At 42.5% G+C, this 24,602-nt stretch overlaps 1 protein-coding gene across 1 annotated transcript; it reads right to left on the reverse strand.

Moving 5' to 3' along the window:
* Positions 1-24,222, reverse strand: CNN3 (calponin 3). Its single transcript, XM_063344354.1, has 7 exons — positions 24,014-24,222; positions 5,064-5,185; positions 4,548-4,614; positions 3,050-3,187; positions 2,421-2,537; positions 1,525-1,671; positions 1-1,113 (listed from the first exon to the last, which is right to left on the reverse strand). Exons 1-7 carry the CDS (start codon positions 24,068-24,070, stop codon positions 766-768), a joined length of 996 nt encoding a protein of 331 aa, XP_063200424.1. The 5' UTR covers positions 24,071-24,222; the 3' UTR covers positions 1-765.
* Between the last annotated feature and the right edge of the window lie 380 nt (positions 24,223-24,602).

A 24,602-nucleotide genomic window follows, 5' to 3' on the forward strand; every position in this document is an offset into this window, starting at 1 on the left:
TACCTTTAAGAAAAAATATTTATTTATAAAAATACACTGGGATCAGTTTGAGAAGTGTGGCAATAAATACAGTTCAAGGAAGAAAAAGCATTTCTACATGGATATATTATGGCACAATAAAAGGTAAATGCACCATCAATCATGGGATTTCTGTTGGCTCAAGACTTTGTACAAGCTCCCTTTTTAGTAAGACAACTATTTCTAAGTTTGGTCAGTGTTGATAATGGAATGAATACACAATCACAAACGCACACTTGTGTCTAATGCAGGACTTACCATTAGCAAACAATACCTTAGAAACATAGTAATGATATTTAAATCACTCATGTGATGTCTTGGATTTAATTGGCAAAGACCACATTTAACATTAAGTATGAAATTCTTGTATCTCATCTGGAAAACGGAAAAGCTATAACTATGTAAAATGAAGGCTTTACATGGTATGTAAATACCTGCTTAAGTAGAGATTGTGAAAATGCATAGCTCCTTATTGGACAACCTGGCTGTACAAGAGCACTCCCCCTTTCACAGTATTCCTTTTACTTCATATGCAGTTACTGTTTATGCTGTAGACTACAACTGTTACAGCACTAAAGGCAACTAGACAGGGAAAGGGCAGAGAAAGGAAAAAGGAATGTATGTAAGGCAATATTTCTTTAGGTACATTAAGCATAGTGTGTAGGAAAGACAGGTAACAATTCCACAAGGCTAGTTTCGTTCTTACTGAATAAAATAATGGACTAATACTGAACTTTCGATGCAAAGCTAATAATCAATGCCCTGGTCACTGTACTGACCATGGTAATCTCTTTGATAGTCATCTTGGTACTCTCCGTGATAGTCATCTGGGTATTCTGCCTGATAATCGCTATCGCTGATTTCTGACCCATTAGTTCCTGTTCCTTGGCTGCCGTTATGAATGACAGGTTCTGTTGGCGCAGCACAGTACTTGGGGTCATACACTTGTCGTCCAAGCCCATACACGCTCATTCCCTTCTGTGAAGCTACTTTGTTGGTACCCATTTGTAATGAAATAGTTGAGTTATCCACAGGTTGCAATATGTGCTTCTGATCGTAGATGTCTCTCCTGGTGCCCGGTGCCAGCATACCAGCCTAATAAAACAGGATTGTAGAGCTTCAGGAAGAAGGTCAAGAGCCGTGATTACTAGATTTATGATTACAATTAGTACACCTTACTAGAAGTGCTATAAAGTAGGAATTAAAGTGTAACAAAACAGCACAGTAGCATGCGTTCACTAGCAGGTATGTCACAGAAGGAAGTCCTTGCAGAAAGGCCCAGTTTATTTCCCTCTTTGGAGAGAATACACTAAGTGTTCGGGCTGAGGTAGTGCCCAGGAAGCAACTTTTTAGCACTTGAAATGAAGTTACTGTTTCTTTCTGGTATAACACAGGGATTCGGAAATTCTAGAAGCAAGGGGTCATTTTTATGCCCTAAGATATTGAGCACAGAACACACTGGATAGGAATAAGAAATCTCCAAGTGTCACTTGTGGTCCCGCTTACCTGACTGGCTCCTTTGTTAGTGCCCATCTGTAGGCTAATTGTCGTCTGGTCAAATGGCTTATCGGTTTGCATTTTTGGATCGTAGAGGTGTCTTCTAGTTCCATAAGCAGTCATGCCTGCCTGACTGGCACACTTGTTGGTGCCCATCTTTATTGGGGAAGGAAGAGGGGGACAGAAAAAGTGATTTATTTTTTTTATTGTGTACAGCAACCTCAGTCTAAGGAAACAAACATGGCTGGTAACTGCGGTGGCTGGTGGCAGAAGTAATTACAGTGCATGCATCCCTCACGTAGCTTGACCACTACCTGTAATCAACCACCCTTTCTCCATACGGAGCTTCAAAAGGAAAAATAAAGGCAACGGTCATCCGAAGGTGACTGGTATCTGCCCGACTGCACGTACAATTAGAATGGACGTACGCATCAAAATGTAATACTGTACTTCTACCCCAGACAGTAATGATTCAATTACGCTGCCACAATTTCTCTACCACAGGAATTTTAAGGTTTTATGCCAGTTATTTTGGGTTTCATGACCATTAAGGAAAGTGGAGAGAAAAAAAGCTTCTACCATATAAGGAGCTTTAGCTATCCCAAGACTTCTACTTTAAAACCACTTTAGGGGACAGAGATGATACTGCTAATATTAGCTGTTCCTTTCCTCCTTATCACTCTTATTGCAGATTTAAAGCAAACAGAAAAACCTTCCAGGCAGTCACTTGAGCTTATAAAGCCGATCAATGGCTTTCAAGAACTAAAACCTTATACGTCCTTCCATGATAAGAATATATTGCAATTCTGCAGCTGTTTTTGCATAAACAACGTATCAGTTTATCAAAACAAGGAAGTTGTTCTCAAATACAACAGATTAAATGCAAACTTGAATTTCATACTTACCTGCAGGCCAATTACACTTTGACCAGCTTTTAGTTTTCCTGCATCAAAACTTCGTGCTTGTTTCTCTGCATATTTGACACCAATATCAATTGTAGTATGAAAACCTTTGGTTTTTGCCTATTTAGGGAGAGGGAAAATAGAGTATTCAGTGTTTAAAGTATATATTCTGCTACTGGAGCACTGGCTTTACGTCCCTGGGCTCTCAAGTGATGCCACAAGCAGGTTTCTCTCTTATGAGAAACTCCTCTCCGCGTCAGGGGTGAGAGAAGGTGACAGTTCCCCATGCCATTTGACGGTGGCACTCCAAAGCCACCCAAGTATCTTGTCAGAAGGATATTCTGCAGGGATTCGTGGTCTTCTGTGAGCCTCCCCGGTGCTGTGTATGCCCACGCAGCTCCAGAGCAAGGCCGCCTGCAGCCAGGAATCCTAAATCTGAACTCCGAGCCTTCCCTGGACGCATGCGGTAGGACACAGCCCTCCAAGTGCAACCTCTGCAGTATCTCAGACCCCCTGAGTCTCTCTCCCCTCCTGACAGGCTGTATGCCGTTTGCCACATTTACGCGAGTGGCAGGGGTGCATCTGGACGGGCCGTGTGGATTTGTGCCGATTCCAGGGATACAAATACTTACCAGACCTGCTAGCGCAACTAGAGTAGTCTGTACTTGAGTCATGTTTCCATTTTCAAAAAGATCGTTTGCTTCAAAAATATCATGGGGCTTCATGCCGTAGACTTGAATGGCTTTGATAAAATTCCCAATGTTCTCCAGCTAAACGGAAACAAAAAAGCCAGTTTTCTACTCAGTGTTTCAATTCAGAAACTAAGTAATTTTAGAGTTTTCTGGTGTTGGCTGGTTGGTTTGTTTTGCTTGTTTTACACAAGTTCTTTGCCTTGTGCAAACTGGACAAAACAGCTGGCGTGGTTAGGCGTGACTGGTATGAAGTTTGAGATTATTTTTCATCAGTATTAATATTTATTTCAGAAATCAGTCTAAGGGTTTATCTAGTCTGGCCCCTCTCCATCAGTGAGTATCATATACTTTGTTAGAGAGGGCTTTGATGACAAAACTGCCTCAACTGTGTCCCTTCCAAGAGAGATCCTAATCTAAAACCTGATGCAAATTGGAAAAATTGACAGTGTCCATGCTATTTGACTTCAGCAATTGATCATTTTGAGTAAAATAAAAACATAACTATGTGGATAGTAAGAACATTTAACTTAATTTGAAGGTATTATCTTGCTCACCTCCTAGGAAAATTCAACTAAGCTTTTGGGGTTTATTAGCACTTTTTAGCACTGTGTGCTGTAGAAATTGGAAAACAAGATAGAGTACAACGAGTAAGGACTGAACCTCCTCCTTCCTTCTGAAGTCTTCAGAGGTATTAAAACTTTTTAAAACAATAAAAATCCTCCACGATATTTAGAAGCGTTCAATGCCAATACAACCAAGAGGCTGACAGCAGAATTAACTACACCCAGCAACAGTAAAGGCAGTCAACTCCAATCAGCAACCCTTCCAGTGCCTGCTGCCTTTGATAGTCCCTTGTCGGGGGAAGTGCTAGATAGAGCACTCGGAAGAAATCAAATCTGGATACACTGAACTAAAATACGTACTGTAGTTTGCACCATATTGTTTTCTGAGTTCTGTTACACAACCATTTCTTCTGGGATTGTTCTGGTCCTTTCCCTCCCAGCTGCTTTGTCAGGAGGACATTTCATAGAGTGATGTCCGGGTACAGGCAAGCTGTTGTCCTAACGCCTTGCAGCACTGCCTGGATGGAAAACTCCGGTTGTGATTCAATAAAAAAGCTAACAGCTTTTTTTAACTTGGAAAAAGGCCTTGCTATAGGGCCCTCTTTTCTTCTTCCGTCTGAAATTTCACCCAAGGCACTATTAAATATGTAGACTCAACTGCCATTTATGAGCCATCTCACCTGCAGTTGCTTTCTGTTAAATTCTGTTCATGTATGCAGTATCCTCAACTGTTGTGTATGTATCATATACAAAACTTGGTGCTATTAAAATTTAAGGTGTACCATATTCACAGCAAATTTGTTAATACAGAACAAAAGAACTGTTTGGGGGTCGGAGGGGTTAGAGGTGTAGTTTTGGGGTTTTTTTTGTTTTACCTGGTGCCAATTTAGTTTTGATTGATTAATTTTCTTCACTGATCCTGGCTGCAGTTTATTTATAAGCCTGGGGAGGTGAAAAAAAGGGAAATGCTTAAACAATAAATCTCATCCTTATATCATCTGTGCAGGCATTATATAATATTTTCACTCATGCTTTATTAGTTGCATTAATTTCATCAAAATGGTTAATTTTTTGGTTTATACAGAATGCCTAGCTCAGATCTCAGGTCTAACAAGTCTAACAGACCATAAGAATTTTTGTGTGCCATTTGATTATTATAGAAAAGCGCTTCACCATTAGATTTAGAAAGACTTAGAGATCTTTGCTGAAATTAAAGGAGATTTAAGTTTTCACTCTTTTCCACGGTTTCAAAGAAGCTGTCTCCCACCCTACTGTCAGCTGTCTTTGATTATTATTGTTGATGTGTTTGAAGGGGAGTCTTCAGAAAGTCCCTCCTTAGTTCCTCAAAAGTGGAAAACTGCTAAAAATAAGGTTACTTAATAAATGCTTACTCGCATAAAATTATGCCGTCTTTTAATCCCAGTTGAAAGTTTGCACCAATGCTCAGCCCTGTAACCTCTTCTATCCAGTTACGCAGATCTTCTTCTATCTGGGGGTCATATTTCAGGGCAATCTGTAACACAAGCAGTTATAAAGTTACTCACGAGAGAAAACTGCAACTCCTCTCCCCCCAACAAATCCATCAAAGAGTATGCTGTATTACTTATCCAGTAATTTTATTGCTGGATTTTAAACTGTATTTTAAATATCAGTGTACAGATGTAAGTCTTTTATCCCTTTTGCTATAATGTTCATGGCTTTACTAAATGTTCATTTGCAAATAGCGCTTTGACGCCCTTAACAGTTCTTCCTACTGTAAGAATTGCTGGAGCCTGTGGATAGTCTTCTGAGAGCTGCAGAGGTATGATACTTTTTTTGAAAAAAAATATTCTACCCAAGTTGTACTTCAGCAGGAAGTACAAAAAGTGAAATGGTGTGTTATGAACACAAGAATTCTGAATTGCCGTGCCATCGGTACTACTGCTCAGATGTAGATTTCCACATGGGAACATTTATATAATAGATTTGAAGTTATTCAGATGAAGATTATGGTGGGTTTGCTTTTTTAAGCTAATTATGACTAATGGAGATGACCTAGTAAGTTTTCCCCCTGTTGCTACAACATTAAGAGTTATCTTGCTGGGGGTTGTGGGGGTTGTGTGCGTGGCTTTTTTAAATTTAAGCTTTAGTATGCCTGCTATTGCTCTTTCCTTTGGCCTTGCTGGAAGACTCTGATGGAATAAACTGTGATCTCATGTCTTAATTGCAAAGAGAGAAAACTTGCAATGGTCTTTGAAGTTAAAGGCATCAAACAGAGGCCCAGAGTTGTTAGCAAGGTGACTTAAAAACTCCTTTTCCAGATGTTCAGGCTTCACTGCTCAGCATGTCAGTTTATGCTTCAGTCACTAGAAATCAATCCATGTGAATGGAATGCTTAAAAATGTCAACGATGCTGGCAGCTAACGGCGCCCATGCTCCGCTCTCCGCACTTCGTTCCCCTCCCCTGAAGAGACTGAAAAGCAGCTCAAACTTCCTTCAGCCTAAACTTGTTACTTTTGCAACACCTTCCAGTATTGGCAAGTTGGAGAAAAGGGTTTATATCATTGAAAGCTACTTTTTCTGCAAACAAAACAAGTTATCTGAGCACAAGATTTTATGGCATGAACAACTCCCACTAGTGCGGAGGTTGGCAACGCTTTTCCACCTTCATTAGACGTTGTCCCACCTGGGTCAGTAAGACAGGGACAGAGGGAGCTACCGTCGAGAAACCCGACAGCTGAGCACAGAACGTACTTGCAGTATTCCTAACTAATGGAAAACCAGCTTACTTTACTTACTTCAGTTGCTTACAACGTCCTAATGAGAAACTCATGTAAAGTCATTCATGTTCAGATCAAAATGTAAATTTCAGACTTTTTACATATAATTTTAGACTTCAGCCCAGAAAGGCCAGATATTAGCAGCTATTTATACTGCAGGAGATTATCATTCCAACCTATCTGAATTACTTGGATAGAGGCAATTGCTACATTTTGGCTAGCGTTAGTAATCCCCAACTCCACGCTGACCAAACTAAAAATTACAGTCTTCTGTTCTCTATTTTTCTTCTAAGGGGAATGGAAAATTCCTGTATCTCTGGCTTTACTTCAAAAACCTTTTCTGAGTAATACTTATTTTCCTTGGACTATTTGTAACAGTGGTGCTATGGTCCCTTAGTTACGGGTCAGAATAATGGACTAACCCATTCTCTTATTCAGATCTTGATTAACGTGTAAAATTTTGTGCAGTATTCTGTACCAAGCTGGTCTAAAATAATCAAGATACACCTTAAAAGGAAGAAAGCTCAGGTAATATTGCCTAGTGGGAGGAAAATGTCGTGACTTTTTTTTTTTTTAATCAGCCCTTTTGGGTATTAGACAGCTAAGATGCAAAGCAGACTAGAAAAGCCAGCTGTAGTTCACAGCTTCACAGAGAAATCTGCTGCATTTTTGTCTCTTGGATGACAGACCGTCCTCTTGTACCTTCCTTAAGTTTAGCACCAGAAGCAGCACAACCACATTCTTCATTTATAGTGATGGTAATGATAGTAAAGGGTGGGTAATCCCCTTTTTTGAGGGGCTACCAGAAAGGTTAGCATCTTCAAAAGGTATATGAGGAAGCTGGTTATCATCTTTCTCCTCCCTAACCCGGTGATTAGCTTACAAACTACTTTTCATGGCTATTTTTATTTCCTATGGAAAAAGGGCTTATGTGATCACAGCTTTAATTTGTCTCCCCAGTAACATTTGGCAGAACCCAACTAGCTTGTCCGAACTTCTAGAAGAGCAGCAGTCTTGGACATGACTGAGTCAGTTGTTTTGTATGAAAGTAAGTATCTGTGCAGAGGAGAAGGATCCCAAAACATCCCCAAAAGACTGAGATGTAGCATCATACTCTTCTTACATGTTAGAGAACCTACAGCGATCTTACAAAGGTGATCTCACCCACAAAATCTTAAGTTACCTGTACAGATGAGACACACAGTAGATAATATATTTCTGTACAGCAGTTCAGAAGAAGAAACAGCATTTGCGGAAAGGCCAGAACTTGGTATGTTCTGATATTCCAGTTAGAAGAGAACAGACAATATGGGCTGGTCATTTGTATGTCGGTAGTTCACATTAAGTTAAAATCACAGTTCTAACACGCACGCAGGTACAGAGAGGGGTTTAAGCTAATATCTTCCACAATCCTTTAGTTAGTTAGAAATGTAATGAACATTACACTTTCTGAAAATTCAGGCAGTTTCTGTTTCACTGTAGCTTAAAGACAATGCTAAGGCATAGTATAGCCATCCTGCAGTAGGAATTGTCTGGAATACAACTGGAATTGTCTTTTTACAGCTTCATTTCTTTTTAAGCACTGGTAATCGCTTTTTTTTTTCAAAAAAAAAAAAAGAGGAAATGAAGTCTGTGATCACATCACCAAGAGACACATTTTAAAGATCACTCTATGTCCCCCCTTTCCTTTAAAAAAAAAAAAAAAAAAAGAGTAAATATGGAAGCCAGTGAGAACCTTAAAGAGTTTTGCAAGTGTGGCTGTTTTAATCTTTCTTGGCAAGCATATAAAGGAAAAAAATGGCAAAAATTTTCCTCATTTAATACTAAGTGCATTCCATATGTGATATTACTACTGAGCTCAATATTAAATTGCTGCCCCCAATGCTTGGGGAACTTAGAAGTAGTCAGATGGAATTTTATCACTTCTCCTGAAAATATTTACTTTATGTTGGAGTACTTCACCATGTGTTCGGATCTTGAGTTTTTCAAGAGGTTTTTAAATTGTCATGGGGTATCATTACAGTGCTTATCTAGAGATAGGAAATAAAAACCACTTATACACGTGAGGAAACTTGTCTTGTTGCCACTAAAAGCATTACTGTTAAATCTACTAGTTCTCAGAACTGTCTTTGCTACTGTCCAATTTGACTTAAATATGGTAAAGTTTTTGTTCCGACTTTGGAACTGGTGGGAAACTAGGTTACAAAAAGTGAAGAATGGTGATAGTTTCTTTGAAAATCACATCTCTAGTTTTTCAGGTAGACTGACTTATAGAAACTGGAGAATCTGGTTTTAAACGTGACAAGAAGGGGTGAAACAGGGTGCGTGACAGGTCAGGTCCTAGCAGAAGCTCGCGATGAATCCTTGGCTCTTTCACTCCCGATGGCACAACCAGAAGTTATGTAACACTAAGTGAGGGAATACTTCATATTTTCCACATGTCCACCAGAGTTGTTCCAGTTTTCCTTTGATTGCTATCTACTAGGGGAAGTTGGAAGCTTTGATATACATGAAAAAAAAACTTTATGGCTTTTTCCATTACTACTAATCAAGATGCCAACATTTGATCCTTTTTAAGTACTGAACTTTCATCAGAGATACTTAAATCTTACAAGTCCACGGCAAAAGAAAATACCATCTGCTAAAGATGAAAGCAGTAGCTAAGCAGCTTCATTCAAAGTATACGTCATCAGTGCCATGAAAGAAAGCTATGGTTTTAGAACACTGTAGAAATGATTCAATTGTAGCAACGGATATAAAGATTTTACAGAAGTTTAAAACCAGAGAGCAGGAAGCCAACTGTTAATTTCTTTACTATGTTCTGACGAATTGTGAAAGCTATATAAAGCTGTAGATGCTACGCTTTTTGTTGATGCTGCAGAGATACAGATTTAATAGTTAGGAATATCTTTGAAAGGAAACTAAAGTTTGTACAAGTGGTCAAAATTGCAGGTGATCTAAGGTTGCGGGAGGAAAAGAATAGGTGTTACTTGTCTATTACAAGCTGATGTACATACATTTATACTAATGTATGCCTCGGGCTAGCATCCTCGGGTTAAACTTGATTCCTCTGGCAACTTCACACCCGATTCTCGCCTCCTGTTCTGTTCAGGTAGGACTTTCCTGTTTGGGACCTCTGACCATGTAAAAACTCTCCCTCCATGTGTAGCACAAGAACAGCAATCAGCCCTCTCTTTATCAAGTGTATGGATTCCTGGAAACAACTGAAGTTATGCTGGCCAACTTTCATGGTCTGTCTGTGTCCCTTGAAGTTACTCGATGTGCCTGTAGCATGTTGAGTGATGATGTTAACCAGGATTTCACACCATAAGTGATATCATGTGGACTTTCAATTGTCCTTTCATACTAATCTTTTCCAAATTATGCAGTACACACTGTACGCTAAGGGCTACGTATATGCCAAATCTTCAGTTTAAGAGTTCAGCTGTCTATATTGCTGCTACTCTGGAAAAATAACGTAATAGTATACCTCAAGAAAGAGTTTAAGCACACTGTGTAGTACTAGTAAGCATCTGAAGAAACTTCTCTCTGGTCAAAAGTTTTAATAATAAAAGCATATGCTTGTCAAAGTGAGTGAACAACTCTATCACAGGAACAGTGTTTGTCAACAAAACCTAACCTTTATATACATATAAAGTGAGCAAAATAGGTTGTATGTTGCTGTTTTCAAGGTAAATGAAGCACAGGGCCATGTACAGCGAGAGAAATAGCCAGGGCTTTACTCCAAGATCGTATATGAAAAGGTCACACACATACTTTTTCACCAAAATGAACAGAAAAATAAATAAAGCCCTAAGTTTCAGATGTTTATATTCTTTACAGGGGATAAATTTGGTGTGGACCCATATCATTACTTGAAGTGACACAAAATTACTAATTTTTCAGTCAAAAAAAAATCTGGATTTTTAATGAGTCTGGGAACATATTCATCTTGTACTGAATCTAACCCAGGTCTAGCTAGGGGGTTTAATAACAATTTTACTTTTACACATTTAGGTCATAAACTACTGAAAACAAATAAAGATAACTAAAGGAAAACTCCAGCTTTTAAGACCTAAAGTTGTACAGTTTAAATTTTAAGCAGCAATTTGTTCCTCTATCAACTTTTCAACTGAGTGAAGCTGAGGTTTTATTGTTTTAGTGGTGGCTACAAACACCCTTCGCGTTGAAATAAGTACCACCCTCAGGAGCGATTTGCCTTGCAGAGGCCAAAGATATCAATGCTGATACTTCTTTATTGTTTGCTTGGCCCTCGTTTGCGATGAGATCTTTCTCCTCCCCTTCGTAAGGCTTTAAGATGGTATAGGGAAAGATGAGAGCATAATGATCTCCTGGTATCAAGGCAGGAGCTCTCAGAAGGCCTCAGTCCTCCGAAGCGGGAGTGAGGCAGACCCATGGCCAGTCCCAAAGTCCTCTCCAGAAATCCAGCTACTGGCACCTGAGCCGCCCCATTCTGTTCATCACCTGCTGTTACAGAACATTGTTCTGAATCTCATGCCTAAAATTTACACAGCAAAACGCCTGGGACAAAAAAGTGTTAAGAGCTTACTGGTTATGCAAATGACCAAGAAAAAGGCGCAGAACAGTACGCGTTCTTCTCGTAAGCAGGAAGAACAGTTTTTTAGATTTTTTTTTTTTTTTTTTAAATTATACAACCGAGTTAAAACTTTCTGGTTAAAATTCTATGGTGTAAATAGATTACTGTACATATCTAATCTTCAGTTTCAGAGGTGCAGGAGAGTATATTTCTGCAGAACGGTTCCAGTTGTCTGTCAACAGAGTGGTTATTTAGTCATAGAATAAATAAATAGCACAAGTTTAAGTTGAGACAGAGAACCCAGGACAGCAGGGAAAAGACGAGGGTTTGATTTTTACTGAAAGTGGGTGAGAAGCGGGAGGGTACCAAGGTTATTGTCAAGTGGAGCTTCTTGCCATTTGAGCTACCAACTCAATGATCCTTCATCATAACGGCAAATTAAAATTCCCTGTTAATTTCATGTACGTTGACCAGGATTGCCTGCAAAAGCACATGTCAGAGAAGGCATATTTGTGCCTGAGAAACCCAAAAGTACAGGGAATGTAAAAATCCCGACGAAAATCAAGGGGGAAAGTACTTAAAAAACTGAAAGCCACCTTTAAGTAGGCCCTGGTATTTGAACATGTATTTTTTTCTGTCATTATGGACTGTTGTGCAGAATGGCAAAGAACACATTGTTTTAACGTTAATATTGAACTCACGATATCCCACTACGCTACTTAGCACAAAAATCTTACAGCTGCATCCATTTTGCTTAAATATTCAACAGCATTTTTTTTTTTATGTGTAGCATAATTGATAACTTGCCCACTTCTCACTGTTTTCTCTGTAAACCAAAATTTAAGCTACGACCTTTAAAGGAGGGATGGATGAGCATTGATTCAAAATTCCCAGACCTCTTCCCATAGGCACCAGTGTAAACTCTAAGAACAAGCCATGCCTCAAAGTTTCCAAGTCATCTTACAAGTAAGACACCTGCAGTCACACAGGGCGCCTGCTGCCAGATTGGCAGGCTGGAAGAACTAAGTGTTCTACTCCCTGGCTGTCCAGTATGGTTTTGGGACAGCTTGCAAATGATTCTAGAAGCAAACGCTGCCACCTCTTCTCCCAGAGTGCACTGACGCCTCGGATGCACGCCTGCCCTTGGAGGAATGCTGTTTCCCTCTCATTCTCTGCAGCTGCAACGCTCTCGCGCAGTTCTCACAGTTTTTCCTCATGTTTCTTGTTCTTATCACATCTTGTCATAGTCACAGTTTTCTGGCTTATAACTCCAATTCTCCTTAGTCAGCACCTTCTGGTCCTGCCACCAAACATTATACTTCTTGATATCGAGTCCCTTTGCACTGTATCTTTAGTCCGTATATTGCTGAACAGTTTAAATTTCTCTGCAGAACAGGGTTTCAGTAATATCCACTATGTATTCTTAGAAATCGTTGCTGTTTTCATTTTAAAAAGGACCGGGATATGAAGTTTCTTCCCAGCTAAGACAGTGTTGATCCAACCTGGATCACAAAAGCCAGTTATTCCCTGAAGGAGAACAGATTCTCCTTGCTTTGAAACCCACCGCCAGTACGGCTGGCTTGGGCTCCGATAGGACACAGCAAACCTGGGCAGGCTCTGCCATTGCTACCAGTGACGGCTGCTGGAACCACGTGCTGAAAACACTGGTAACCTGCTGTACTGATGGACTTCACCGATACGCAGTTGCTCTTGTTTTATGGGGAAAAAAAATATGATATTAATCTAACAGAACAATCTCGTGCATAAACAGCAAAAACCTCCCTAGTTTGCCTAGTATTAACCCAGGAAGTGTCTCCTAAGAAGACTTCTACTGTAACTCTGGGGGAACCGTAGCTCCCAAAGGCCAGACTGAGCCTGCAAACAGGAACAGTAACATCAATGATCGTTGTTATCTCTCTGATACTACTTTTCTAATCTATTACTACAGCAATCCAGGGAATTATATATTCTTTCCAGTTTATTTTTCTCCCCCAGCAGAACGCCTTTTAAAACATGCCATGTTACAAGCAAACTGTATCGTGACTCTGTAGCCCTTCCCCAAGGCCCAGCTGTGTTGACAAGTCTTCCAACTTCACCTTCCGAAGGCGAGGGACAACAAAATTGGATGAGTCTGAGTCTCTCTTCTTTTCTCACCTTTCTTCTTTTCTTCAAACCCTCCTCACTCACCAACAGCAGAGGGAATTGTGTTCTACAGCAGCAAGCGGCTAATTAGTAACTCAAACATAGCTCTCAGAAAAGTTAGCTGAAGAAAACTGAAGTCTGTCGATGCAGGTTTTGCTAAATGTTACTCGAAACGCACATTCCCCTCTGCCTCTCCAGCAAGGGCACAGTCCATGCTGTGTTTTCTCCCTACCTTTTTCAAAGGTAAATCTCAAGACTCTGCTGTTTTCACGCCGCTTTTGTCCCCCACCCAACAAGCTCAGACCCTTGACTGCTCACTGCCGCTTGGGATCCCAGGCAAAGGCTCGGACGAAAAATGAACCAGACGACATGGCAGGTCCCAAGGTAGTGGGCATTCCCCAGTTAGTTAGTAGTGCTCAGTGTCTCTCACCGACTGCTCTGATCGCATTTGGTCGTCTGTCAGCCTGCTCCCATTTAATTCCATGAACTCACATTGGCTGAACAGAGTAACTGAGATGCCTGGGATAAGTATTCGTAAGGAAAATACAGATTTCTCTCATTCTTACCACCAACTTCATCCTTGCACAAAATGATTTAAACTGTGTTTTTTGTAAGTTAGGTGAAAGACATGATTTCTTAACAAGTTCCTAAGCTTCTACTAGATAGCAAAGTCTGCCTAGATATTTCTTTCATATGGGTAGTAGATCAAAATCTCTGAATTCACACATACCACATTTTTCTGGTTGAGGTAAGTTTCCCCATATCCATTTTTTTAGCAGAAGCATAAGAAAAGCAGATTTCACGCTCTAATCTTTAGAATATCTTGCCTATCAGCTGCTTCATACTGTTGTTTTGCTTTACGATCACCAAAAAAAAGTTGAAAAAATGAATTCAGCACAAAGAATGAAACGTAGTAATCTGCTTCTCCTGCTCCTTGCCCTCCACCACCCCCCCGCCCCAGGGTATATCTCTGACCGGTTAAAGTTCAGTAGGTGATACACAATGTTGGTTATATTCCAGTAAACATGCAAAAATATTTTGGATATGGCCACCCAGGCAAGTTGTGCTTTAACCACATAAAAAGAGCCGTAAGAAGAATACGATCTACAATTAATGTGATATTTAAAAAAAAAAAAGCTATGACCATAAACACATTACAAAATATTTACTTAGTTTTGTAATAACATCCATCTTTAAAGGCCTACCATTAAAATTTAGAAGATTACTGAAGAAAGTCTAAGAAAAGTAAGACAGAGACCGGCTCTGTCCCTGCTCAGCACAGGAGGGAAACGCTCTGGCGGGGCCCACGTTAGCAGCGAGGTAAGAGCTGGCTTTCACCATCAACATTTGAATATAATCAAATCACTTCCCCAGTGCGTATGTCTGTTATGCCTTATCTTTTGCCAGGAAGGCTCCTAGCATGTAGTCAATTGATTAGGGGCAACATAAAAATACTTTTCAATTAAATTACTATTATTGCAAAATGAGGAATACTAAGATAATGCTCTCCATCTATAAGTAAGAGGCTGTAGCCGTGGAAATATCAACAGGAAAGCAATATAACAGGACAGCCTTCTTAGCAAGAAAGCAAAGTAAGGTTTTTATAGTAGTAACGTCCAGTTTTACTCTGGGAAGAGCCGTGGTCCAAATGTGCAAAGCAGGGTAGAAAGGTTTGTTTAGAATCCATCTATAATTCAGGTAGCTAGGACTTGCAGTAGATCAGATCCCACCTTCATGAAAGCATTTCAGAGCAGCAATAAAGTGCAGAAATATGTTGGTTTTGCCCAAATCTAGGAAAAGGCTTGGCGTTCAGGTCCTGTGGGGTGTGCACAGAAGCCTCATACAGTTTCACTTCCCCGTAACTCTTAAGGATTACTCTAAAGCGAAAGGATGTCAGCCTAAATGAAGTCCTCAAGAAGAATCCTGTTTAGACCCCAGAAGCTCAGGTCAAGACTTGGAAGGGAAGCAGTAAAGGCCCTGCAGGGTTAAAGTCCTGTTTCCAGGAGCCAGCCAGGGTCATCGAGCAGAGCAAGTCCAGGCTCCCAAGGCTTAAAGCACACTTGGCCCCATCCGCCAGGGCTGGTACGGCTGCTTGGTGGGAGTCCAAAGAGGGCAGTGGACCGTAGCTGTGACAGCAGCACTTCATGCCTCACTGTAATGGTCTTCTCTTACTGCCAGCTCCTCCAGTGTGACTAACGCCTTTAAATCCTGGTAACTTAAACATCCTGAATTGCATCTGCTTCAGGTAAGAGACAGTTTTATACAAGCAACAAGAAGTTTAATTACGTCTCCCCTCCTAATAGCTACTAAACTCTGCACTGGTTTAAGGAGAGTGAAAAAAGAAGAAAAAAGAAAAAAAAAGAGAGAGAAAAAGAGGGGTTTTTTGAGGCTTTTTTATTTTAAAGGAAAAAAACCCCACAAACATAGAACCCCTCACCTGAAGAAAGTCAAAACTGTTTTCAAGAAAAACACTGTAATTCAATCCCGCTAAATAGAAACAACAACATACGTTACTCTGAGGCACTCCTGCAAAACCAAAAATATTTACCCAAAAGAGAGCATTTGCTGCTGAGCATAGCTATACAAGTTAACAGTTGTTTAGAATCAGATACTTACAAAAAGCATTTTTAAGCAAAAGAGTCCCTCTTAAAGAAAAAAGAAGGATTTTCACATGATCTCACTTAGAAAAAATCTGTTTCAAATTGCCCTACGTGTCCTGGCCTCGAGCCTGTTTTTACTGAAGGCCTTTCCTGTACAGTTCCATAGGGGATGGGAATCTCTACAAAGTTTGCCTTAAAAGGATGTGTCAGATGCACAGCGTACGGTGTTATGTAGCTACAGAAGCTAACAATTCTGAGTACAAAGAAGTTTCTAGCCTTTATTCTCCAAGGCAAATTATAAACTATTTGGAGGCAAGAAAAAGCCTCGAAATTAATGTCCTGACAAGAAAAGAAGGTGAGAAAAAAAAAAAAACACTGATATGCCATTATCCCGAAACAATGCAGGCATCCATCCATCTTTTAAGGGTATTGACTCAGCAACAGGAATATAATAGGTATTTTTCTTGAAATTTTAAACTAAGTCTAACTCCGAAACCACACAAAAAGCACATTCATTTGTACATTTTAAACAAGCAAGCACTACTGTAATGCAAATCAAACCTTTTATTTTCTGAGACTACTAATCCTATTTAATTGTCGTGACTCGCAAAGTCTATTTGCTTTCTGCAGAGGTGTCCTGGCCATAGGAGGTACACTGTGAGCTTGTACCTAAGGCAAGACTTGATACTTACTCCACGCCCTTAAACATTAACCTCAGCAAGTTTTATGTTTTTCTAGCGCCAGTAACAGTTTTTCTAAAAGTTTATAAATCCACCAGAAACGAGGTCATTGTAATACATTTCATAAATTCACAGAAAGTGCTTTAAATTTGGGAGTGCAGACACAGTGTGCTTCCTAAGGCTAAACATAACAGAAGTTCACAGCAAACACCCTCACTCTTAACTTCGGTAGGCATCGTGCTTCGCTGGCGGCAGCCCTGGTGGTTTCTATCTGTGCCGGCACAGGAGCGCACACGCACGAGCACTCCGCCTCTGCTTTGATGTTCGTGAGGCAGCAGTAGCTGATCCCGGCTGCGCCGTGCCATTCATCACCTTCCTCCCAGGAAAAAATGGTATAAGCTGAGAGACAGAACTGGAAATTACATCCCTCACGCAGGGCTTAACACAGGGCAGCGATAAATGTCTCGCAGTTCAAGAACAGCTGTGCGCCCTTCCAAGTGGCAGTTCTGAGACACGCGAGGACTCCAAGAGACTGTCAACTGTCAACTTGGCAATGGCATGTCAGGGTTTACTGTGGATTTAAACCATCGAGAAAGAGAAATTAACTCCTGTAGTCAGTGGATTACAGCAACAACTGCCAAAGGTCACCAGGGTAGCCACTTTCACAAGTCTGTTTCATCTCACCTACCTGGGGGCTACTGACCAGTGAAACTGGTTATAGGGGATGTCCACCCTGTGGGGCTGTGCAAGGGCTCCCCGAGGTAAGTCGTCTTGTTGGCAAGCTTGGGCAGGTGTGCAGAATGGGCGCTGCCTGGCTGACAAACACAGGGGGCTTTAAGCAGATGGCAGGGGTGCTAACACCCAACTTGCTGGCAAGGGAAGTGTTTCCATGGCAAATTACTTGCTTCTGCTTATTGTAAAAAGAGATGTATCATAGGGATGAACTGTCAACTCAGTGCTACACAGGTTTAGAATCATAGAATGCGTTGGGCCGGAAGGGACCTTTAAAGGTCATCTAGTCCAACCCCCCTGCAGTAAGCAGGGACATCTTCAACTAGATCAGATTGCTCAGAGCCTCATCCAGCCTGGCCTTGAATGTCTCCAGGGATGGGGCCTCCACCACCTCTCTGGGCAACCTGTTCCAGTGTCTCACCACCCTCATTGTAAAGAATTTCATCCTAATGTCTAATCTAAACCTACCCCGCTCTAGTTTAAAACCATTGCCCCTCGTCCTATCGCTACATGCCCTTGCAAACAGCCCCTCCCCAGCTTTCTTATAGGCCCCCTTCAGGTACTGGAAGGCTGCTATAAGGTCTCCCCAGAGCCTCCTCTTCTCCAGGCTGAACAACCCCAACTCTCTCAGCCTCTCCTCACAGCAGAGGTGCTCCAGCCCTCTCATCGTTCTTGTGGCCCTTCTCTGGACGTGTTCCAGCACGTCCTTACCTTTCTTGTAGTAGGGGCTCCAGAATTGGACGCAGTACTCCTGGTGGGGTCTCACGAGAGCAGAGAAGGTGAGAATCACCTCTCTGGATCTGCTGGACACACTTCTCCTGATGCAGCCCAGGATGCGATTGGCTTTCTGGGCTGCAAGTGCACATTGTTGGCTCATGTCCAGCTTTTCATTCACAAGTACCCCCAAGTCCTTTTCCACAGGGCTGCTCTTTATCACATCATCCCCCAGCCTGTATTGATAATGAGGATTGTTTCACCACCATCAGTTTGTAGCTGTTAGGAGGTCTACTTATTACTGCCATAGTATTAATACTTCTATTGAAGTAGCCACAGAACTGGAAACCTATACCTGATACGTGCTCAAGAGAGCAGACCTGTCCCAAGACAGTAACAGTGAAAGAGGAAAATGGATTAGACACATCGAGACAGTCAGAGATGGACACGCTGAGGTAGACAGTGAAGGACAAAGTTGAATAGAGACACTGCAGTTAAGATTCTCCACTGCTGGAATACCTTCCTCCTTTAAAAAAAAAAATCTCACCAAAACATGTAGCTATTGATTAGGGCTACTGCATTAATATGACTTCTCTATCAGTAAGAGAACTCTTCACACGCAGATCTTACACTAGGAGAATACAAATTAATAGGTTACTACAGCTGAATAAAGCTAGTGTTTTACTGGGTTTCTTTAAAAAAAACAACAACCAAAAACCAAACCAAACCAACAAAACCTCTGCAGAAATCCCAGGAAAAGACTAAACTCAAGTTTTGGGAATTGAGGTGGCAAACATCTTCTCAGAAGCCTAAGATGCTTTTGCCCAAAAAAGGAACACCGCTTGATTCAGAAGCAGAGGGAAACATGCAGCAGGACCATTTTCCGGGAAGTGTTGTTGAAACCAAGTTACTGAAATTTAATATTGTCAGTCAAGGTAAAACTAAGCATCAGAACGAACTAAAGAGCAGGCATATTGTAATTAATTTAGAGAATTCTCATCGTGTGGTTGGTGATACATAAAAAAAAAAGCATCTTAAAACTAACTGACAAAACACAGGTTTTTGTTGTTTATATCACTAATGTGTTTTAAGTGATATATGCAGTTCTCGTGACAAACATTGATTGACTGTAATTTAGCTATGGAATTAATGCACTGTCATATTTATGTTTTGTGGACAGTTTTGCCATTCACTCTGTTATCAAAACTGCACCATTAAGTACTATTGTCTTACATTGAATGCATTCTGTGTGTCTGGTTGATAGATTTCTTGACTAAACCTACAGCAGAAGTTTTCACTCAGCATTTCACTTATCTCTATGTGTTACAATTGTAAAGGAGGTTTGGGAACAGCCATTAAAAAAATACAATGCTTGAAAACTAATGCACAGAGATTTCTGGAAGACAATAAATATAAAAGACAAAGTTATGAAGTTGTTCATTTGAACTGCAGATCTGTTACTAAAGCCTGGATCCAGCTGGAGAAAATTTCACAGTTCTTTGGAAAAAATACAGAAACTGGACACAAAGAGAAAAGTTTCAGTGCTATGCACATTGAAACTGATATTTAGCTAGCAAATGTTAATTTCAAGAGCTATGATCAACTATCAGAAACCATGAACTAATTGGGGCAAACTGAAGTTCAGGGCTTGATCTTGTAAAATCTTTCTGCTATTTCCTCTGAAATTCCCTTTGTAAAATCTCAGTGTATAGTTCTATTATAATAGTTCTGACAGCACCAAAATATTGGATTTTTAATTTATTCTCCATGGAACAAACTGAAAATCTGTATCATGGAAAAGGTCATGCAGGCTGATTTTATTTTAAACTAGACACCTGAATTTAATTCAAAACCTGTAAATTAAAGATATTGCTTCTTTAAAAGCTATACAGACATCTATGTACAAAAGAATGGGAATGCAGAGATCCTATGCTGTCAGTTACTGTCACAGAAGACATCCACCCATGCTCTCAAAACTAAGTTTTCATTGCCTTTATCCAGTACAGTCTCCATCTTTATTTCAGACTAGAAATATTGATTTCTATATTTCTATTATATTTTTCTAAAGATTTCTAAAGAAATAGAAACTTTACCAGCAGCAAACATTCTTACCTAAGGTTCGTAAAATTCAGTGAGGAAACCTAAAAGTTTGCTAAAAGGAAACAGTCCACAGGAAGTACGGAAGTGTAAAGCGAGTATACCATAGGAACGGTTACATTTTAAGAAGGAAAAGGATACTATTACTGTTTTGAAAGGAGAGGTGAGAAAGAAGGAGGAGAGGGCCTAACAGTCCAGCTACCGGCAGCCAAAACTTCATCTAGCTATTAAATCACTAATTAGAAAATCTGAAAGTTAATGATTTGAATCTGGTTCCCAGTTAAAAATATTCATAAAAGAGTAATTTCTGGAGAAAGCAATTAAATCTGTTTGTTTGGCCTGTAGCAAATGAAATACAGTACAAGAATTTTCTCCTCAGCAGTTTCAGGAGGGACACAATAACCATACCTGTGACTGGTTAGTTAGTATTATTCACCACAGACTTCAAGTCTTTTTCATTAATCTGTACTTGCCCTCAAGAAGGAAAGCAGGAACTACTGCTGCCCTCCTGCACACTTGCAAAATAGGAGGCATTTTGTTTACAGGCTTCATTTGCCTAACAGCCTGCAGTTTAAATAAAGTTTGTTTCCCTGCCTTTTCCTTATCACGAACGCTTGACCTCCCAGGGTGGCGGCTGCAGGGACAGGAAAACTCACCTCAGTTACTCAACTCTCTTTAAAAAGTTTGGAAAATGATACTGACGGGTGCCAGCTTCCCAACAGAGGGATGGCTTAGCAGGAAGGTCAGAGACTGGAGTCGAGGCACGGGACAGCCAAACGCCATGCAAAGTTTATACAGACCATATTTCTGCCCATCCTTCCTTTCACATGGAGATGGAACTGGCAGTGTATCAAACACGAGAGGAGGGAGAAGATAAACGCCTGCCTGATGCAAATACCATTTCCATGGGAAGGGTGGAGTCAGTAGGAAGCAGCCGAATGAACTGGGACCTCTCCTTCTCCTGCCCGGCGTTCCTGTTGGCTCCACACCTTCTGCAGCGAGACAACAGAGCAAAACCTTCTGCTAACTTCTTGCCTACCTCAGCTGTAGGTAGGCTGAGACAAATACAACATTACAACTCAGAGACAAATACAACATTAGTTTGTAGCTTTGCCTAATTGCATCACCGTCTCAAGCTACGCTAACCTCATACTGCAGAAACTCTCCCATCGCTTCAGAAGAAAACTATTTATCGCCTGCAGAAGAAACCATCCATTTCAATCAGCTTAAAGGGCTCCACACTGAATATTTGTTTTGGATCAAGTATCTTCTGTGATCTCAAGTAAACAGGGAATCAGCTTCAAAGGGATTACGCTAGTTTGACTACCTACACATCTCTCATGCAGACAAGATTCCTTACAGCTGGGAACCAGTACACAAATTCCATCCTTTCTTTGTAGGAATGAGGAAAGGAGATCCCTAACAGAGACCAGGTACCTTATTGGTGTGAACTAAGGTAAGGAGCAAAACAAGGGAAGGGTGGAGCCTCAGAAGGACAAAAAAAAAAAAAGGCAAGAAAGAAAAAAACCCCCTAAACACCAACCTAAACAGAGATTTTAAACTTAGAGATGGAATCTCGAACATCAATTTAACAAAATTCTTATAAGCATCAGGACATGTTATATTTGCCTATTCAAATACCATAGCAAACAAAAGGTCTCTCTGAACGCTAATACAATGCCAAATGAGAAAATAAAAGAATAAAAAAACAAAACCAAGAGACTTTTCTGCCCAGCACAGCTGGGCCCTCAGGCAGCACAACTACTAACACTGTGTTCTGCAGAAAAACACTGCTTGGGGATTAGCACTGAAAACTTCAAACAAGGGTATCTGACATTCACCATCATTCATGCAGGGAGGTATCACATCTACTTACAAACATGACACCACTACGTTAAAAAAAATAATAAAATAACACAATAGTTTGCACGAAAGTCAGTGTTTTAGAAAGCGTGATTAAGATCAGTACCAAAAATGATCCACCAAGAGTTGGAAACTAGATGCTGTTCTTCAAATCTTTATGAGACACAAGGATCTGGAAAAAGGAATTTCTGATCTTTACAGAGACGTTATTCTCTGATCCTCTAGAGCTATACAGAGAAACAGAAAGGAATCTAATGCCCAGACCCATGCAGGATACTAGACTGGAGGTAGGCAATGTGTCCGTCTATAACATAATTGCTTTGAAATTTGATCTCTTAGAGTAAGAGCAACATTCTCAAAACTCAAAGATGTACCTTTTGCTGGAGTTTTTGTTGTTGGTTGGGGTTTTTGTTTGCTTGTTGTTTTCTTTTTTTAAAGGAGATGAGTTCATTTTGCCTTTGGCGCATTTGAATAATTTTTTATGGCACAGCTGCATTGACATTTCCAAGGGCTGCAGCAGAAGCCTGCAGACAAGTAAAGTGAAGCTGCCACAGAACACCCACCCCTCTGCAATATTTGCATTGAAGAAAGCCGAGAAAAGTGAGTGGAATAACAGACACTCAGCAAGAAAAAGTAGCAGGCCCTTTGCATAAAAGCGTGAAACACACCAGTTTCAAACCCTCTGTTAATGCTGGAGCTTGGAACGGTTCCTCTCAGGACGCCCTAAGGAAGCTGATGACAATAAGAAACTGAAAGAAAGAACAAAGAACTTCTTCCCATCTTGTCCCCATAAAGGGATCACTGCTAAGCCTACGTGATTCTATCAGTATTTTTTAAAGTAGAAGACCATTTACTTTCTTCCTAATTCAGATGCAATAATACACAACGTATGTTTTATTGACTTTTTTTAGATTGTAACAGTGTAGATAAATCACTAAGTTTAGACCTTGGAAGCAATCCCTCTGGAAGACATTTGGTTAAATTATGTCATCAAACTTTGCAGCAGAACCCCACAACCATCCTGAGAAAGCCAATCGAGGAAAAAAAAAAAAAAAGTAGTATTTTTTGTAAAGTTTCCAACGTGTTAACTTAGACTTTCTGCATAAATTACAGTGTTTAGAGAGCCACTTTTCTCCCTCCTCCCCTTTCTACTCAGCCACAAGTAAAACAGGATTTGGGGATTTGCTGAAGCCTGAAACTAGGCATGTGTGTGAAATAACCAGTTATTAAATACCACGTTTAGAATTTAAGCCCGTGAATAAAGACACAGAGCACCAACTCTATCCCTAGTTGTTTACCGGTGCAATTTTTATTGCAAAGGGTTTGATTTTTTTTTTCCTCTCGCACGTTCACCGCCCGTGTAACAGGACACCAACATAAGCGCTTTTTTGTTTCACGGCATACGAGAAAAATCGAAGGGAATTCAGTAAAGCCGAGCTCGGTACAACAATGCACAAAAGGCGCACGCCTCGCCGCCGCCTCGGCCGCTGTCATCGCTCACTTTTTTTTTTTTTTTTTTTCCCCCTGCCGCTTTAAACCGAAGCGCCGGGCGCCGCGACAACCCGCTATCGCGACAGCGGCCGCCGGGCGCTCTCCCTGCCGGAGGCGCTCGCAGCGGGGAGGCGAAGCCCCGGGGAGAGGAGAGCAGCGCGGGCCGGGCCGAACCGCGGACCCCGGAGCGGCCGCTCCCCCCGCGGCGCCTTTGTGCGCCCCCGCCGGGCCGGGCGGGGCGGGGCGGGGCCGCGCAGACAATGCGCCGTCTGTGCGGGGGCCCGCGCCGATTGGCTGCGCGCCGCTCGTGCCCATGATGTCATGGGGATGGAATGCGCGCCCGCGCCTCATCCGCTCCGCTCCGCCGGGCTGCGCGCTGCCCCGCCGGCACCGGCACTGCCCGGCCCGCTCCGGCCCGCACCGCCGGTACCGGCTTGGGACGGCTACGGGGCGCAGCGCCGCGCCCCGCCCGCTCCGATCCCGGCGGGAGGAGCGGCGGACGCGGGACGCGCCCGCGCAGGCAGGTGCAGGGCGGGTCCGCCCGGCGCTGACAACGCTCCGGTCCCCGCCGCCGCACCGAGTGTCCCGAGCGGCGGCGGCCAGCGTTGTCCCGGCGCGAGCATCCCGTCCGCCCGCCCGCCCGCGCCGCGTCCCGTCCCGTCGCAGACAAAGCCCGCTCGGTCCCCGCGCCGCCGCCGCCCGTACCTTGTTCTTGACCTCGGCAGAGAGCCCATAGGAGGGCCCCTTGTTGAAGTGGGTCATGTCGGCGGTCTCCCCGCTGCCTGATGGCGGGCGCTGGCGGCTCCGGGGGCTGAGGCGAGAGTCCGCCCGCCGCCGCGGAAAGTTCTAGTCCCTCCCGCCCGGCCCGGCCCCGCCGCCCGCCGAGACGCCCGCGCGCCAATCGGGGAGGGGGCGCGCGGCGGCGGGGAGGGGCGCGCGGCCCCGCCCCCGCCCCGCCCCGCCGGGCACCGCCCAGGGGGGTCCGGGCCGGGCGGGGAGCGGAGCCCGGGCCGGGCGGGGAGCGGAGCCCGGCGGGGCGACGTCAGCGGGAAAGAATCCGCTGCCACCGAGGGCCGCCGCGGGGAAGCGCCGCCGGGAGCCGCCGCGGAATGCGCCGTGGCAGCCGCCGCGGATTCCTACCGCATGCGGCGCCCCCGCGGCGGGGGTTGGGGGGGGACCGGCGGCCCCGGCCCGGCGGGAAGCCCTGCCGGACCGGGATGACAGCGTTGGCAAAGCGGACGGGGGTCCGGGAAGCCAGGGAGGACGGACGGCGGTGCCTTTCCCCTGGCCCTTC

This window comes from Chroicocephalus ridibundus, chromosome 8 (genome assembly GCF_963924245.1).
Source record: "Chroicocephalus ridibundus chromosome 8, bChrRid1.1, whole genome shotgun sequence".
Classification (NCBI taxonomy): Eukaryota; Metazoa; Chordata; class Aves; order Charadriiformes; family Laridae; genus Chroicocephalus; species Chroicocephalus ridibundus.

Excerpts from the sequence above, each read along its gene's own strand:
- CNN3 (XM_063344354.1), bottom strand. The coding sequence starts at position 24,070 with ATGACCCACTTCAACAAGGGGCCCTCCTATGGGCTCTCTGCCGAGGTC. Across the intron at positions 5,186-24,013 it reads CTGCCGAGGTCAAGAACAAG|ATTGCCCTGAAATATGACCC; the intron begins GTACGGGCGGCG and ends CTTGTGTTACAG. Across the intron at positions 2,538-3,049 it reads TAGTTGCGCTAGCAGGTCTG|GCAAAAACCAAAGGTTTTCA; the intron begins GTAAGTATTTGT and ends CTCCCTAAATAG.